The sequence below is a fragment of the Dysidea avara genome, chromosome 5, assembly GCF_963678975.1.
Source record: "Dysidea avara chromosome 5, odDysAvar1.4, whole genome shotgun sequence".
NCBI lineage: Eukaryota > Metazoa > Porifera > Demospongiae > Dictyoceratida > Dysideidae > Dysidea > Dysidea avara.
In genome coordinates, this window is record NC_089276.1 from 27,038,831 (window position 1) to 27,057,435 (window position 18,605).

An 18,605-nucleotide genomic window follows, 5' to 3' on the forward strand; every position below is an offset into this window, starting at 1 on the left:
GTCCACATAAATGGTATAGACATGTTAAAGAGACCCAGTACTGCACACACACACACTCATATATTATAGTGATGCTATTGTTTGTTTGACTCATTCTAGTCCGGAGCTGTATCGGGTGTCAGGCAAGTTTGAGCTACTAGACCGGATGTTGCCCAAGTTCCTGCAGACTAACCACAGGGTGTTATTGTTCTGTCAGATGACCCAATTAATGCACATCATGGAAGATTACCTGCACTGGAGGGGTATGTATTAGGGGATAGGACATGATGTGACAATGCATATGACTTAGCGTAATATGTAATTGAATTCCAATGATAATTACATGATTAAAAACTAACCATACCAGCTATTTGCATCATTGTAGATGCCAAAGTCGATTGCATTTCTACTAGTGACTAAGAGTACAGCGAATAGTAACACAGGTACTTGAAAACAAGATCAAAAAATTCATTCTAAATATCACTCTATTGCAAAGTTCATCGTAAAATTGCCAGAGCTCAAGGAAGCTCAACACATACAACGATTTCTACACTAGTAAATAAGGCAGTGCTAAACTTCACAGTCTACGAAGACTAGACCCTATGCTGAAAATGTATGGTACGCACACATCATGCAATTACTCAAATACTGTGACGTCATGTCCTACCTCCTCTGGATATGTATTGGACTTTGATGTATTCTAATTATTTCATACAGTGTATGGCCTATTGAATACATGTGTTTTGCAAGTAAGGTATACTGAACATGCAGGGATTATTAGTTTCCAGGCACCAGTCAGCGTTTAACATTGAATTAGGTTGAAAAACGAAATTGTACGTAATATGCTGTACATACCGCTCAAACGCAATCTTGTCTTAAAGGGTGTGGCACCTGCTTCACACGTGACTGGTAATCCCATTTTGTTTGGGATGAATATTCCCATGCAAAATGGGTGCCATGCTCTTTAATTACAAAGTTTTTAAGCCACTTTCACTCTCAAGAGATGAGGAGCGGTGCTGTAGCTATACAAATCATCCTATATAAAGGCTGTATGTCATGCCTAAGAGTGGAACGAATTCAGATGTCTGCATCCACCATGACCACTGTGTCAAAGGGGTTCTGACCTTGCATGGGTAAAGCAGATGGTCTTCTACATTGCAATTGGAAAATTTTTCTTATAGCTATCCCTGCTATGGTGTGTACTTCATTTGTGTGTGTGTGTGTGGGGGGGGGGGGGGGAAGAATTGTAAAAATAATAATAAACAAGAGTCCACTGTGCACTGTATATCCAGTATACATAATACTATAGGGTACAAATATCTCAGGTTGGATGGGTCAACAAAGCCAGAGGAGAGAGGACACCTACTGGAGTTGTTCAGTGCTCCTGGCTCTCCTTATTTCCTGTTCCTGCTCAGCACTAGAGCTGGTGGACTGGGACTGAACCTGCAAGTTGCTGATACTGTCATCATTTTTGACTCTGACTGGAACCCTCATCAGGTCTGTCTGTCTGTCTGTCTGTCTGTAGAGTATTTGTGTGTATAGTGTGTTTTTGTATTTGTGCTGTATGTGACAGCTTCTTCAAACAAATATTTCATGTATAGTTTTTACATACCATTGAACCATGCTTTTAATGATTCCCTTATTATTAACCTGCTCTTTTTTGTTTGCCAGCAATTTGTATAAGTTAAAGTTACTGTTTATAGAATTTATCTAACTTTTCTAAAGTAGAAGTACTGCTACAGAAGACTGACAGTAGTACAAACTGGTGTGGTTATTGTGCGGTTGGTTGTTGTTAACAGGACCTTCAGGCACAAGACAGAGCTCACAGGATTGGCCAGACCAGTGAGGTGCGAGTGTTACGTCTGTGTACAGTACAGAGTGTTGAAGAGAAGATTCTAGCAGCTGCCCGGTTCAAGCTGAACGTCGACTCCAAGGTGTGTAACACGGTGTTTAGTTTGATAATGTGTCTATATCATTTATCTTTAATCCATTGACTGACAATTTTTTAGGGACCACTACTGTACTACTAGCCATCCAATACACAGAACCATATATATGTTGTTTATCACAATAACCATAACATTGTTTACAAACAGCTAAGTCTAAACTTTGGTAAAAACCAGCCCAAATAAACAACAGAATCCCAACTAACCCTTTACATACAAAGATGTCTTACACTCCGAAGAAGAACTATATTCTATATAGCTTACTTATGGTGCAATCCATTCCACAGCTAGTTTCTTTGTGATTTGTCTGGTGTTGTGCATGCAGTGTCCACCATGCAGTGTCCACCATGCACTCCACTTGTCTCCATTGATGTATTAACACTTCCTTTATTATCAAAGACTTCTTTTCAACTCGAAGAACGATTGTACCATAGTTTCCAGTGAATTATGTCTTGTAGCTTGAGGCTTCAATACCTGCAGTCTTATTTGTTGCAGCTGTTGTGTGATGTGTCATATTTCCTGTCAGGTAATTCAAGCTGGAAAGTTTGACCAGAAATCAACAAGTACTGAGAGGAAGGCTTTGTTGGAGGCTATACTGGAGACTGAACAGGAAGACACTGATGTGAGTTATGAGTACATAATGTTGTGGACACTACATACGTACTACGCACACACACACACAGTCATTACTACAGATCATCACATAGTAACCACATTATCACATTATAGGAGGAAGACGAAGCGCCAGATGATGAGAGTCTCAATCAAATGATAGCAAGAAATGAAGATGAGTTAGAACTGTTTCAGGTGAGACCAATCAATTGTGTTAGATAATAGTCAGTCGTGACCCGGCATTGTGTAAACTCATAATGGTGATGAACTAAACTATGGCATCTGTGAACAGTTAAAGTATTTTCCTGAAACTTATTATTTCAATAATCTAAAATTTACACATATGCCCAAATGATATGAAGTTATACTGTACTAATTATGACAGTGTTTGTTTGTAGCGAGTTTTTTCTTAGTAACTTTTTGATGTGCTTCATCATATTTAGTAGCCCACAAGCCTTGCTGATTTTTGCCACGCTTTTACGAGACAGCATTTATTTAAGTTATCAACAACTACAATATACAGTGCTACTATATAGTCTTTTCCATTTTGCACAGAGGATGGACATGGAACGTGAGAGCAGGGAAGCTATGGTACTGTGTTATAGTGTAGTCATCTACCACCTTATCACATGGTGTTGATGTAGGATCCTGAACTACGTCATAAACCACGACTGGTGACTGCTGAGGAATTACCAGCTTGGATACTCCGTGATGATGATGAGGTGTGTATAGTGGCATTGTAGCTGCAAGCATTTATGAGCTTAAACTATTGGAAGTATTGTGATTTTAAAAGATTGTGTACCTGTATATTCTTAAAACTTGTGTTTAAACCGTGCTCAAGCCTTTCTTAGTAAGACACTCAAAAAATTTTTTATTGCACTCAGACTTTATGTTGAGCTACTTTTTTGTGCAGAAATGGCTTTATCAAGAGCTTCATTTTGTACTTGAAGTGCTTAGGTGTTGTTAAGCATATGTAAGTGTAAGGAAATGATTGAAAGTTCTCATTCCTAAGGACCTGGACTGGTGTCAGGTTGTTTAGGGGCTTGATTCCATCTCTTTAAAATAAAAATGAAAGTACAGTCTGGGGTACATTAGCAAGTGTTGGCTCCATATAGGATCAATTAACCTGTGTAGCCATTTCTTTTTATCATATATTGCTTTCTAGTGGTATTATTTACAAGATTCTGACTAATTTCTATAATTTACAGCCCATAGGTATTGACCTGTGTAGATGGTTATGTGGTTATGGTTTAGATGTTATTCTCCCCTGTGTAGGTTGAGCAATTAACTCTTGAGGAGACCGAGGAGAGGCTGTTTGGTCGTGGTAGTCGTGTCAAGAAAGACATAGACTATACTGATTCCTTGACTGAGAAACAATGGCTGAAAGTGAGTGACACCATCTATTTTGGAAGAAGTTGTGATTTTATTGTGGTCGTTTACACAACACCCAACATACATGTTGAGTAAGAATGTGTTGCATACAGGGCATGGTTACAATTCCATCAGGTTTATGAACCATTCACTGATGATGGTAGAGAAGTGTTATCACATAGATAACATCCCACTAATCACATACACCTGTGTTCAAAAGTCTTTTGTACATGGTTCACTGGTGATGGTATGTAATTTGAGGTGTTAATAGTAACCACTTAATTGTTAAGCTAATGTTGCCATGGTGTAGTAGTTAGTCAACCATTTGATGACAGGTTGTAGTTGTGTAGTGTTTATTCTCATTTTCCTCCTCTCCCTTCTTTCTTACTTGGTGATAAAATTTGGGCTGCTATATTGTAGCTATAATATTTAGTTGTTTATGAGGAAGCCAACTATTGGGTTGAAAAGCTTTCTTAGCTCTGATCTCTTACTGGAAGTATACAATTATGTTAGTACCAATCATTTTCTTGTGTCTTGTGGTTATGAAATGAAGGCAAACAAGAAGTTAGCAACTGATTTCCAGCTTGTAGTGTTCCACAATAGATGACTTATAACTCATACAACAATATGTACATTAGTGACTCATTGAATGATACAGGTGTTATGGTAATGTGATCCTAGACAATGCTATTCTATTATGTCATCTGTGTATATGTAGTGTACTAGTATTGGAATGTGTTGGTCCACACTGTGCTTCAGGAAGACTTTTGAGTATCCACCCAACAGGAAGGGAGCTGTGTCTTTGTTGGTACGCCAAACTCTCTTTACCATAAGCTGTCGATCACTTCCTGGCTTTGTTTAGAATTCAGCCTGTCCTGGGCTCAAATCACAATATCACTGAGTTGCTCTGTTTGTACTGCTAGAACGGAGTAAGGTTTTCTTGTGATGTGTCCCTTGTTTATTTCTTCAGTCAAGTTCTTGTACTGCATGTTGTGATAGTCGTCAACATGATAGTAGGTGAGGGTTTGTAATAGGACAATGTTACACTCCCAACGCTGAGAGTATACCCAGTTTGTGTTGTTGTAGAGTAGCAATTGTTGGTTATTGCAGTCCTTCAATGCTGCCTTCTCTTCTTCAGTGATAATAAATGTTGCCGGCACCGGATTGTACTTTTCTTTGGCCATCGACTAAAGGTGGAAAAGATTTTTATCAATTTAAATGCTGCACAAATCCACACAATTTTATGTACAATAAATGAGACCGGGCCTGCGAAAATAGGGCATGTGGGCACAAACTACACCCCGTTACTCTACAGGTCATATCTCCGTACTGGAACAGAATATTTGCATTCTGTGACTTGCATCGTAAAGCCAGTTAAATGCTTACCAAGAGCTGAAAATTGTATTGCAATAGCACAATGGTGCAAAATGTTATGTACAATGAAAGTTGAAAAAGTAGGCAAAAATCATGTGCCCACATGCCCTATTATCGCAGGCCCAGTCACAAATACTCATGCTAAAGTTTTCATTGGTTTTAGAGTTATGGTGCTTTTTTTTCTTATGGTATAGAAGTCTTGGGGGAAACTTTTACAGTAGGATGCTTAGAATACTTGTATTATGAAGATAAAGAAGGAATAATTTAATTTGTTATCTAAATACTCATAAGGTTGCTACACTGCTGCTCTGCCGTACATGGGATGGCTGTAGTACATAGGAACACTATTAATGGTTTGGTGTGTAACAATAGAACACGACTCTCCATACAGTAGACATCATGTGTATACCAGTCTGTGTGTGTGTGTGTGTGTGTTTGTCTTGAGAGTACACAGCATAGTTTCCAGATGTAAGAGTACTAAAAGCTGTTAGTAATCCCTAGAGCTTTTCACTTGCTTAGTGGTACATAATTGCTGGTAGGCTCTGAGGTAAAACAGGGCTAAAGCCATTGTATATGCTAGTACATGATGTGGCTTAGTTGTAATGCTCTATATCTCCAGGTTGCTACATTATACTATTGTGTGTGAATTAGTTTAGATTGTAACAGACTTACCCTGAATGTATCATTCCTGGTAAACTGACAGCTAACTTGTATAATAAGCAACAACAGTATCCTTCCTTTCCAGCTCATCATTACACACTTTACACTGGCACACATCACACAATACTGGCTCTGACTGTTTTGTGGCTGGCTTTTATGTTAAGTGATGATGTCATAGTGTGTAACCATAGTAGTGTAACCACTATTACATCATCAAATTATACTTGTGGTTAATTGTTATGTTAGCCCTTGAAGGGTTTTTGGTGAAGAGGATGATGAAGTTATATGATGACCTTCATAGTCCATTAGTGGCCTCAATTATCTTGATAAAATTATTTAGTGTAAGATATGCAGTGACATTCTTGTGCCTGGAACTGTAATGCACTTATACAGCAGGCTAAGTGCGAATTTTCAAAAAAAAAGTTTGAAGCACAATATAGTGTGACCATGATAACATAGTGTCCTCTTACTGACAGGTGGCTGGTGAATTTAATAATGTAAAAGGATATTTGACTGGCCTTTTTATACAGGTGTTCACAAAATCCACTCTACAGATAGCAGCATATGGCAAAACTAAATATCTAATAACCTACATACATACATACATACCTGTGCATACCAGTGGCGGATCTAGAAATTTTCAGAGGGTTTCAGGTTCAGGAAGTTTTTAATAACTGTAATTCCAAACTGTCCAGCTGGGTTGAATTTTAACTTGATAGCTTTGTTGCCTATAGCTACATAGTTAGATCTATGGCGTACACTAGCTAGCAATGAATCAGTAAAAATCATTCCACAACATTGTTTCACAGTTGAATCCTACCATCCAGGCCTCTGCAGAAAGTTTTGAAGCAAAACAGTACTTATGCTTGTTAAACAATAATTATTTTTAGAGGCACTTAAATGCTGTACGGCATTTTCAGTGATTTCAAAGGCAAAAGTATGAAGTTTGGCCAGTAGAAAAATTCCCAATATAATAACTCTTGGTGATTATATCACCCACATGAATCGTAAATAAATTTGAGGAGCATGCGCTATTTTCAGAGGGGAAACCCCCCCCCCCCCCCCCTGTATCTGCCACTGCATACAGCACTAATCAGTTCAGCTACTTTGTAAAGGCCACTATGCTATACAACACACACTACACTACACTGCACTACATACTACTTGTTAATCATATCTCATGACAGTATAAAGGTACACCCTCGTGTAGAAAGAGAAACATCTATACTACCCACACACCACTCATGTCATTAATAATCCAACAATGAAACTGAACACTGGGACAACACTTGTGGACTTCACAGCAACAATACCTGACATATCTGCATGAAAGCATCCAATAAAGCTCTGAACAAAGACAATTTGTTGATGTATATCAGCTTATTTATCATTTGACATAGTGTGTGTTTTGAACGTATCGTTTGCCAGCTTCTGATATCAACTACAACTTATTGTTGTAGTGAACAATAACAACACTGCCAGTGTAACAAGATACTACAAGTTGTACTGTGACATGTACAAGTGTATAGTGTTGCGTACTACTAGATATCATTTGTACATGTCATCTCCCAATACTGCCTTGTATGGTGGCCACTAGACTATGTATAGACCAGAGATTGTAATATTGTAAAGTATTAGTTGTTAGGGTGGTTGTATAGTGTATACTGGGAACACCAAATGGATGGATGAGATACACAATATTAACCATCTAACCGTCAGGTACATATATGGATTGAAAATGTGGGGCTGTATTAGCCAACCTGTACAGTTATTCACTAAGTAGCTAGTTATCATAATACTCCCTAAGGACTAAGAAACTTGATTGAGGTGTTTATGTGTACACCACAAGATTTTTATTAAATGAAAATGGTAAAATCAACTGTGAACATGATCATATCACTAACTACCTAGCTGAGAGTATACAATACTACTAATACTGCTCTAAGGTGCTTACTCATGTCCACTGTCACACCCGATGTTTATGTGTAAAGAAATGTGTGGGCAGACTGGGCACTGTGCCATAGGTAGCTTGTAACTGTCCCCAATGTTGCAAATTGTCTTCTTTCATTCCTTCTTAATGATTGACAACTCGAATCACTGACAAGCTAGTCTTCTTTCAATGCAATACATTTCCATATTTGGTAATCATCCATGAGGAATCTGTTTACCCTAGTAACCAGGACCTGTGGGTGTGAAGACGGGTAAGCGTACTATATTATTAAACAAATGGACAAACAAGCTGTAGCGGAGTCGAAATTGTACTCAGCACATATGTTATTAGATGTGGCAGTTATGACACACAGAGAGAGAGTTAATGGATACTTCGATAGATACGTATGCAGTGTTGTTGTTTGTTTAGGAGAATATAAGGTAGCTATACACTCTTCATGATGTAGCAAAACTCCTTGACATTTCTAGAGCTTTGTGTGGCATACAAAGTGGCCAGTACATATTTTTAGTGTTCATCCGGCAGTCATCCATCATGTAGCTAAGTTGTGTGAAGGTGAATTTTTGGTGGTAAGTTCCTAGCCTAACAATCTCCAAACATGCCTTCATACAGACCGTGAAGGATATCATTATGCTTAACAGTCAAACATTTATAAGGTAGAAACTAAGGGAGGTCAGTGGCTGGGTGCACATCCTGACCAGGGATCCCAGGATCAATTCTATCTTTGCTCAGCAACCTTACCTTCAGATTATACACGTTATCACATTATGTTGCATTTCACAGTTTGTGCTTTCTATTGACAAATCTTTCACTGAATTCAACAATAGTAATTATTAATGGGGTGAGCTCCACATAAGTGAGTCGCCCATGTAATGTTTTGTGTACTGGATGCATGAACAAGAAATACAAAGTTAACTGGTGCTATCAAACATCATGCGATAAATAGAACCCTGATACTACTGTAATGCTAACAAACAAACAAAAATCACGATACGATTTGGTAAACATACAAGTTCTTTGTCAATTACACATCTACGTGGTATATTACACTCCTATGCTTGAGATTCCATAAACGATCACCAGCTCCAGCAAACTGTATACCACTGCATAATGACAGTACACTGACACTCCAATCAAACCTCACACAAGGAATTATACTGTGGATTAGTAATGCTTCTGGTGCTACCAAGCCTTCATCATTACTTACCGAAAGAACAAGTGCTTAAGACCGAGGCAGAGAGCGAGAGTGTGCAACTGGTGAACGTGGCTCCTTTGAAAGCCAAGAAGACTAATGTAGATGAAGACACAGTGAACTATACAACAAAGATGTGACAAAGAAACTTTAGAACAGAGGGAAGCAAGAGAAGCTAGATAGAGAGAAGACCATAAGACTAGCTAAGATGACACCTGAACAACATGATAGTTTATTATCATAAAGAAGACACAAGTTATATATCTCCTAAGAAAAACTGAAATGAGCCCTCATGTGATACCAAGTGATTTGCTGAACACAATTCTGTCTTTCAACTAAAGGTAAAAATGTTTAGAAACTGTCCTACTTTCGTACCTGGATATAGTAGTATTAGTAGAGGTCTAAAATGGCATCTAACTAAGGCATACTGGTAATATAGTTATACTGCTCAATATCGTAACATCTATGAATATCAAAACCGCTCATACCATAGTAACCAACATGACTGAATCACAATGAGCACATCGTGATTAGTCACTAAGTCACTAAATTCTTCACCACTGCCACTGAATACTCCTTCATCACCATCACTGTCACCACTAGCACCTTTCTCCATACAACTCCATCACCTCCAAATAATAATATCACTCATCATCACCAGATAATATGACCCTATGAACTAAATGAAATTATTGATGTTGTCATCACCAGTATCTCACCCATAATTTTTATACTTTTAATTTCAGTGTTTCTATAAGTAAACTAATTGCATTGTATGAATCACCACCACAGTTAAATTTTATAATGTTGTATTTATCTTGATGATGTCATCATCAATTCCAGACTTTTTTTTCTTGTGTGTAGAAACAAGTGCTACTAAGAACCAGGCACCCAGTTAATACTAACTAACCCTTGAATAACATGTAATCTAGTGACCGGATCTGCAAAAACTAGCATAATGGAACAAGCCTAATTTTTTAGTATAGGCTATTGTGATTGCAATGGGTAAAATATTTGTGTAAATGAAAAAAAAATATCGTAAAATTTTTAAACACTTTGTTCTTTGTGAAGAAAGAGTGTAATAATAAAAGCCTGTGTATCATCTTATTTGCCTAGGAGTTCGAAAATCTTTGTTTTGTAGCTGTAGACTAAAGGATACATGAGTTATGGGCGTTTGTTTACGTCATGTTGAAGCGATCATACTTTCTTCACTGATTTCGTCTGTGAAGAAAGGTGATAGAAGGAAAAACTTAGCGTAAAGTATCAATTATCGGCGCGTAACTTACCAAACAGTGTAGCTTCATGCAGGAACATCACAATGCTTAAAACTTTGTATCATTAGAAGCATCTAAAGCGCCTCTACAAAATACTATAAGTACAAGCGCATGTGTTATGTGACAGGTAGTTACAGGTGTGTAAGTACTGACATTCGATTCTCAATTATTGGCATGCTTACCTTATTACCAGCACTCCATTACCATTAATGCTTCAATTATCGGCTCTTTCGCAACAAAGTGCCTGTTTACTATCCTTGCAAGCCCCAGAAAAATCCCCAAAAATTACCACATGTTGTACTAACCACACTCAACAACCACTGAAAAATACCATAGCCAAAAAAACGTTTAACATTGGAGATATGAATTTTTAAACAATACGACATGCATATTTAAATGATGAAAATGTACAATACTATTAACATTACACTCTCATTCCACGTTACAATGGAGGTCTATAGTACACATTAACCTGTAATACAGGGTCTGCAATACATAGTATGGATCAATCAACCGTCTTCCAAGCTTGTCCATAACTAACTATGTCAGGATAGCAGTCTTCGTATACGCATCTTCCACAAACACATAGCTCTTTGAGAAATTAGTCTCTTCTATAGCATAACTTCAAAAACACACAGTACACAACACTGGTTATCATTATCATGATCAATTAGAAAAGTGTCATCACTTACAATGCCTTATCTTGTAAACCTGAAAGAGGGGAAAGACACAATAACTCAACAGAAGAATTTGAATTCTTCACTAGACGATTCACCGTCATCACCTTTTAGTACACTGGACCACTGCTTGCATCATACAGCATGTGCATACTGTCAGTACTAGTGCACTATACAATACTTCCTGTTGGTGACTGCCTGTCAGCTGGTTAACACTCATGAACATTCGAACATTTGTTTTATTAATCACATAAACTTTCTTTCTACTTTCGCCCCACTCTGCTTTTACAGTGTTCACTAATATCTTAGCCAGCTTAGTCTCTTCAGCACGTGATAAAAACTGCTTGGTCCAAGGATTAGTAGCATTAATTAACAACTGGCATATCCTTCTATCTTTCTGCGAACCTGATTTTGCTCTAAAAATCTTTTGCCCACCTTAATTATATCAATGGCAGTTCTGTCCACTGCTTTCACTTCTTTTTACAGCATGTGCATACTGCCGATATTAGTAGACTGGACAACTAAATTATATATTTTGTAGTGGTGATCACCTTTCAGCTTGTCAACTCTGATGAACGGTTCTAAATCTCCTTCCTGCCTTTACAGTATTTGCCGGCAGCTTTGCCAGCTTAGTGTCTTCAGCACGTGTGATAGAGGGCTTGGGCCCAAGATTAGTACGGTGAGCAGCCAGCATATCACTTTATCTTTCAGTGTCTAGTAGGAACCTGATTTTACTGTTTATCACTATAAAAATCTTTTGCCCCGCCTTAGTGGTATCAATGACAGGTCTGTCCACTCTTTCCTCGACTCCTTCATTTCTTGGGAGCAGTAAATGACAATAAAACTTGAGTGGAGTTAAGCGTGACTGCGGTCTTCCTTTCCCCTCCTTGTCTAGTTACGTTTTCACCACGTGGTATCTCTTAACATCATTCATCACTGTTCCCACACTGCTACAGGCCTACATCAACAAATAAAACAAGTATTAATAAACTTCGAAGGTTCACAGAGAAGTTTTACTTCGATTTCATTTCCTCACTCTTTTGATAGATGCCGTAAATTATCGTATAACTCAACATAATCTCTAGTAATCTCGTGCCGATAATTGAAAATATTTTGCCGATAATTGAGAGTTTACGCTACCCAGTAATGGACTCCCCTATTCATGGTGAACACAATAGTGCAAGTTGCTACTCTGTACTGCATTGTGTTTGTAAGTTACAGCCATTTTTGTAAGCATCTGTAATTTATTTTCCCAATACTTGCTGTACAAGTCGATCTCTCTGTTGTAGGGCTGTGACTCCAAAAGTTGTTGGCATGCAAGGCTGAAACTTGGCCAGAGCATACACTTGGCTAAGTAGATTATAAATATTCAATAATAAAGAATTTGAAAAATGCACCATTGTCAGGTTTTCGCCACTTATTTTAGTAAAATGTGTTTAGTTAAATTGAATGCATTATGTAATTCAGTAATTATTTTGTAATTCATGAATTATGTTGCAATGCATTGCTAAGGGAGTGTAACTTGAACAAACCATATATTACGCACAGAAGCGTCTTAACTGTTTTATAGTTTGTCTAAAACACTTTATAAGAAAGTTAACCTTTGTCACAGTAAGTAAACAGCATTCATTGAATGAAAGCTATTATTTGTTTGCTCATGGACAGACATGCAGACACGTGGCTTCGATATCAGGAAAGCAGGCGTGCGCCCACTGAGCACATGATATACAATACTGCACACTATAATACATATACATACAATGTAGTTATTGTATAGGGAAGAATGCTGTATTACGAGTAGTTAATACTGACAATTCATCCACTGCTTGTGTTAACATTATTATTACTTTTCAAAGTTAGATTTTTTAAAACATTTCTGGCTAATATCCCAGTAATAATAATTGTGTGGTGGATTTCCAATTATCAAATTTTGCTACCACTTCAAATACCGTGAAATTATTTCCTCCTGTATAGTACGTTATCATACATTGAGTACACCTCTAGTTGGTCAACCACTTAGGAAAGATAGATCATAAGTTTCTCCCATTGCAAATGTACAGTGACTTTTCACATTGAAACTGGCCAGATAATACACTTGTTATATCTAACATTCCGTATACGTTATCACTGTTGACTGTCTTGATGTTGTACAGGCACTAGAGGATGGCACACTGGAGGAGGTGGAGGAACAAGTTAAGACTACCAAGAGGAAACGGAAGCCCAAGAAAGATGACGGCATTGATCTGGCCAATGTATGTTCTGACACTGTGATAATATGTGTAGTACAATATAGTTTAGTATACGAAGGTTTCAGTAAAAGATGCTGTAAAAAAGTGATAATGTTTGCCTGGATATTTACAGATCAGTATTTTGTCCAATGTTTTGTACGTATGTATCAACTTTTTGTACAGTAGCATATGTGATATAGAACTCCCTTTTTTATTTCTAGAAAAGAAAGAAGAAAAGTAAAGGAAGTGAGTGAATTATGTAGTTGGTGTTTGTGTGTGTCAGTGTGTATCAGATGCTTGTGATGTTGTCCCATATTACACATGTGAATGATGCCTTCTGTAAGCACTAGCTCTGAATTAAAGACACTTATGAGTTGTGATCTGGCCCCACATGTTTTACCACTAAATTTTGTTGATAATACAGTACACTAGTATATTAAAAATTATAAATTTAAAAATAAAGTAGGAATCCAAACGATAAAAAGTAGTGAAACAAGAGAAGAACGATGTTAGCTATTACAGCATAGCTCGGTGGGAAATCCCTACTTTGGCATGATATATATAGCCATTATTTTGTGTTCAATGCCAAAGTAGGAATTTCCCACCGAGCTATGCTGTAATAGCTACCATCGTTCTTCTCTTGTTTCACTACTTTTTATCGCTTGGATTCCTACTTTATTTTTAAATTTATAATTTACTAGTTGGTTTATTATTTTTTTGTTAAGGCATACAGCTAGCTATAAACATGTGACTGTTCTATTAGGGTGACTGCTGTGTTAGAGTATCTCGAGGCAGCCTGCAAGATGTGCGCTTGCCCAAAAAGGGGCGTGGTTTCGATCGATTATAGAGTATGTCGAGTCAGCCTTCCAAATTGAAGGTGTGTGGTCACTGAAATACAGCTAGCGCAAAAGGGGTGTGTCATCGTGGTTTCAATCGATAGATCGATAATACGTAGAATGAAGAATGGGCGTGATCTTGTGACCTATCGTGAAGCTATCTAGCTAGTACCAGTACCTCCGTACAGTACCCTCCGTCATAGATTATATCAGTAAGGAATATAATCTATTCCTCTGTACAGTAGCGTAGTCTAAGTGCCTTAAATAATCTTGTGGCATCTATTATGCTGCTTAAAGAAAGTGTTGATACAGAAATTAACGCCTCGATATGGTTTCGTTGGATGAAGAAGACAAGCAGCCTGATTGAAGATAAAGGAAAAGACAAGGCGCAGTGGGTACACACTCGTCGGAACCCCAAAAGGCACATCCCACTGGTGAGTTTGCTTTTGTTGCGTAAAATGGTGGCCGTGCACTGCTTCGTTTGTCCTCTAGGCTTGCGACTGTGGTCAGGCAGTCAGTCTAAAATTCTAAGTTTTGGCAATTCTTAAAATTCAGTATCCGGTCACCTGTAAGTGTTTTGTTGTATTTAATGCTGTTTTGTGTATTATATGGACTAGTACTATTCTGTAAAGGTGATTTTCGTCTCGTAAGATATCTCTAGGATGATTTTTAAAGGCGCGATTTTGGGCGTCGCGCAAAAATTTCACATGGATTCCTACTTAAACGGTACTACCGTACCGTTTGATAATGAGTACTAGTGTATATCCCCTGAGTGATATATATGGCTGAATTGCCTGATAGATCATACAATTGATGCTACTAAACATTCTCTCTAGTTGTTAATTTTGCTAAATACCTAAATGTTGTGTTTAGCAAACACATATTGATTAACTTGTATTGTTTCATTCCAGAAGCCAACACAGTGTCTCCCAAACTTATTAATACTCTAACTAAATTGTGGGAGTCAGTTGTGGAGTACAGGGACAAGTTAGTTGTGTGTGTACTGTGTAGTGTTGTGTGTGTACTGTGTAGTGTTGTGCGATATAGCAAATTTGTATATTGCCTATCATGATTATTGCTCTCTTCTTTTATCACAATACGATAAATTATCATGATATACAAATTGCATGAAGTCATGGTAATACCCTGTAAATTGAGTATAGACCATGTAACATAGTTCCTAACATGCACTTTCCTCTGTAAGTAAGTCTGTTATAGAGAAATTAATACTGTCTTGACACATCATTTTCTGATGAAATTGCTACACCATCATATATCATGATATAACGATATTAATTTTTTTTATCGCGACTACGATATAAAACTTTATATATCACGATAATCGATATAGTCGACATATTGCACATCACTAGTACTGTGTGTACATTGTATGGCTTAGTATGTCTGTTGTTGTTGTTGTTGCTGTGTAAAGTAAACTTTTGTGTGAGTGTGTGCATGCAAATGTACTTAGCATTTAAATTGGTGTGCTGCACTTGATTCAGTAGTTGTTACTACTTAACTTGCCAAGTATAGTTGCAAGTGTACAGTACTAAATCATATAGCAGGATTTTTTTGAGGGGTGGAAATTTTATTTTCATGAGTTGGATTTCATCATGAATTTTTCCACTCAAAATTTGCGGCAAGTTAACCTTTTCAAATAAATAAAACCATACGCTAGGCTCTGTTTGATAACTCTAATAGAACAATTATACCAAACTCTTCTGTACACCAGTTGACAAAACACTCTAATAGAACAGTCACTTTGACATATGAGGTCTTGCTGTACCTCTTTGTTGTTTTGATACTTCTTTAAAAAGCAGGTGCCAGGTAATAATACTATAGTATGTTCACGTTGAGCTGAATCCTCAAAAACGTTTAATAACTCATGGATGCAATTACTCACGATCTTGAAATTTGGCTCATTTGTATTACTGCTTGACCCGCTAAAAATATTTCAAAATCTTTTTGTTCAAATGTTTGACATAATCTTTACGGCCAATCAAAATTTCTACAATACATTTCCTACGAGGAAGCCATACAAACACAGTGTCCATTACAGTCCTTTCCCGAACTTATAATGGAGCCAAACCGTACGTGTCTGTTGTTGACACCTTTGCTGTTACCAATAATCATCTGGTTGGCTGAAGTGTTAACTCTGTTGAGAAAAAATCCACATTTAACTTTTAGCTGTTTTTCAGGATTCAGCTCAACGTGAACATACTATACAAGGTAAGCAGGGAATTACTCTTGCAGTTCAATTTTCCATCTGACTACAGGTCTCACCAAATTTCAATGTATAATATCCCAAATAATTTTCTATAGGCTTGCAAACTTATCTATATTACATTGCAGAAACTGTCAAATAATTACAACAAATACGAAAATCAATGCACACAAATAGTCTCAGGTACCAACAAAACTAGTTACACATTACCATAATAGTCCACTACACAGTCCTACATTGGCCCAGTCCTGTATTGTTTGCTTACTCACCAATGTTTTCTCTGGGTGGTTTTATCAAGATTTAGCACCATAGCCTTCTAGTGCATGCACATGCTACACATGTGTACATCATGCCACAGTCTTGAAACACACACAACTGTCTTCTCTGCTTATTGTAGCCTATCAGAAATGATTTAGAATATCAAAATCTAGTGAAGAAATACTTAACTCTTCTTGCAAAGAAAAATAAAATGACAAATTTACAATATGGTGTACTAACAATCTGGTGTACTTAGTGAGTGTTTTATTAGAGTGATTCTCCATATGGCAGTTGCAGCCATGAAGGTTTATCTAAGTTTGGTTGGACGCAATGTCCAATCATAGACACTCACTATTGGTAGAAACTTCATCCAGACAAAATGTACGTCGTACTTGACAATAGTTTAAGGTAAAAACTATTCAATTTTCCAGCAAAAATATCTTTCCAAATATAGTTTTGTACAGACAGTTTGTAGCAGTTATGTTTGCTCATTTCAAACACTGTTCTCTAAAGCTCTTTGTGCCTAGCTTTGATGTAGATCAAAGATATTCAAAAATGATGTAATACTGTACCAATCTGTAGCACATCACAATTATTACACAACTCTTTACAATAATGTAAAATGAAAACATTCAGTATCTCAGGTAACCGATATCACCAAGACAACTCATTTATAATAGATAATAATGTCACTGTGGTCTTAACTGTGACATCATCACAACAACATCAAAGATTTTGAAAGTTATTGTAACATGAACTATTCTTCTTTCATAATGGATGTTAATGGATTGACAGCATTTGCTGACTGTCAAGTTCTACAGTAACATAACCAGTTTTGCAGGTTTCTTCACCTCAGCATGTGTATACTTACCGGTTATTGATATTGTATGGCTGGACTTTTTTACATTTGTAAAGCAAGAAAATCTGTAGTTCAACACCTTAATAGTCCAACATATCTATGATCAGACACTGTTTGGTGTATGTAACAATGTCAGATGTTCTTAGTTCTTACTAATCTAACACGTATTGTCACCAACAAGTGTCGGATGATAATGATTTCAGTGAAGCTCATTTACATGTGTAGTAACAATGGACAGTGCATAACAGTAGATATTCCACTTTAGCGTGGGCATTCAAAGGTGACGTTCAGTGGTTTAACTCAGTATATCCTTGATTGGAAAGCGATTTGCTCTATCCTTGATGCCCAACCAGTTCAAAGACATGGTACGCTTAAATGACACACAGCTTACACTGTGGGGTGTACTATTGAAGGTTAAGCTATTCCGACTAGTTGATTGTAATTATTTGCATGGATGTGTATTTCTAAGTGTTACATGTCTATCATTGAGCAGACCACAGAACAAGATCACTACAATGAAATTAGGTTAGTAAGTCCTATAATGTTATTGTCCCAACAGCAAATTTAGTTTAGTAAAATTTAAAACTTAATCCGACAATTGCATGTTAACTAACAGCATGTACTGAAACATGATAACGTAGAAATAGCATTCTGAGGGCTAATAGCCCACACTCCACGATCAACTTTGTGCATAATAAAACAAATGGAGTGAGTGCTTGTCACCTATTAGGTCAACATGCATGGAGTGAGTGCTTGTCACCTATTAGGTCAACATGCATGGAGTGATGTGTATGACTTTTACCATGAATGCTCAGAATTAGCTGATTTATACACCCTCAACTTCAGGTATAGACTGTATATCGCTTGCAGCCATAGTATAACATAATTGTTTATGAACCTGCTATCTTTGATATGATAAGGTTTGTTACTGAAAGGTTTAGTATTGCTGAGAAGTGCTTCAAAGTGGTTATGAAGTATAAACTGAAGCCAAACAGTAGAACATGTACTAGTCATTTGTCTCATAAGAAATTGTGACCAGATAACCCTCAACTGATTTCTTTTCTGTATAAGTGAACAGTCATGTGTGTGTTGTAATATACATTCTCTACCATACTTGACATTCCAGTGACCTGCTAATACACTATGTTACGTATGTGCAATCTCATA

The 18,605-nt window shown here is 37.2% G+C and overlaps 1 protein-coding gene and 1 long non-coding RNA gene across 3 annotated transcripts in view; one reads left to right on the top strand and one right to left on the bottom strand.

Annotated features, from left to right (window-relative positions):
- LOC136255985 (transcription activator BRG1-like) overlaps nucleotides 1-18,605 on the top strand; it is a 59,515-nt gene that overhangs the window by 10,078 nt on the left and 30,832 nt on the right. For both annotated transcript variants that reach the window (XM_066048894.1, XM_066048893.1), the window contains exons 20-30: nucleotides 100-242; nucleotides 1,289-1,476; nucleotides 1,779-1,913; nucleotides 2,452-2,547; nucleotides 2,655-2,732; nucleotides 3,093-3,128; nucleotides 3,182-3,259; nucleotides 3,813-3,923; nucleotides 13,187-13,285; nucleotides 13,483-13,507; nucleotides 15,009-15,084. In XM_066048894.1, the coding sequence (XP_065904966.1) occupies nucleotides 100-242; nucleotides 1,289-1,476; nucleotides 1,779-1,913; nucleotides 2,452-2,547; nucleotides 2,655-2,732; nucleotides 3,093-3,128; nucleotides 3,182-3,259; nucleotides 3,813-3,923; nucleotides 13,187-13,285; nucleotides 13,483-13,507; nucleotides 15,009-15,084 (1,065 nt within the window). The remainder of the gene's footprint in view (nucleotides 1-99; nucleotides 243-1,288; nucleotides 1,477-1,778; nucleotides 1,914-2,451; nucleotides 2,548-2,654; nucleotides 2,733-3,092; nucleotides 3,129-3,181; nucleotides 3,260-3,812; nucleotides 3,924-13,186; nucleotides 13,286-13,482; nucleotides 13,508-15,008; nucleotides 15,085-18,605) is intronic.
- Nucleotides 4,418-6,679, bottom strand: LOC136255992 (uncharacterized). Its single transcript, XR_010701268.1, has 3 exons — nucleotides 6,552-6,679; nucleotides 5,955-6,490; nucleotides 4,418-5,095 (listed from the first exon to the last, which is right to left on the bottom strand). It is a non-coding gene; the product is annotated as an uncharacterized lncRNA (long non-coding RNA).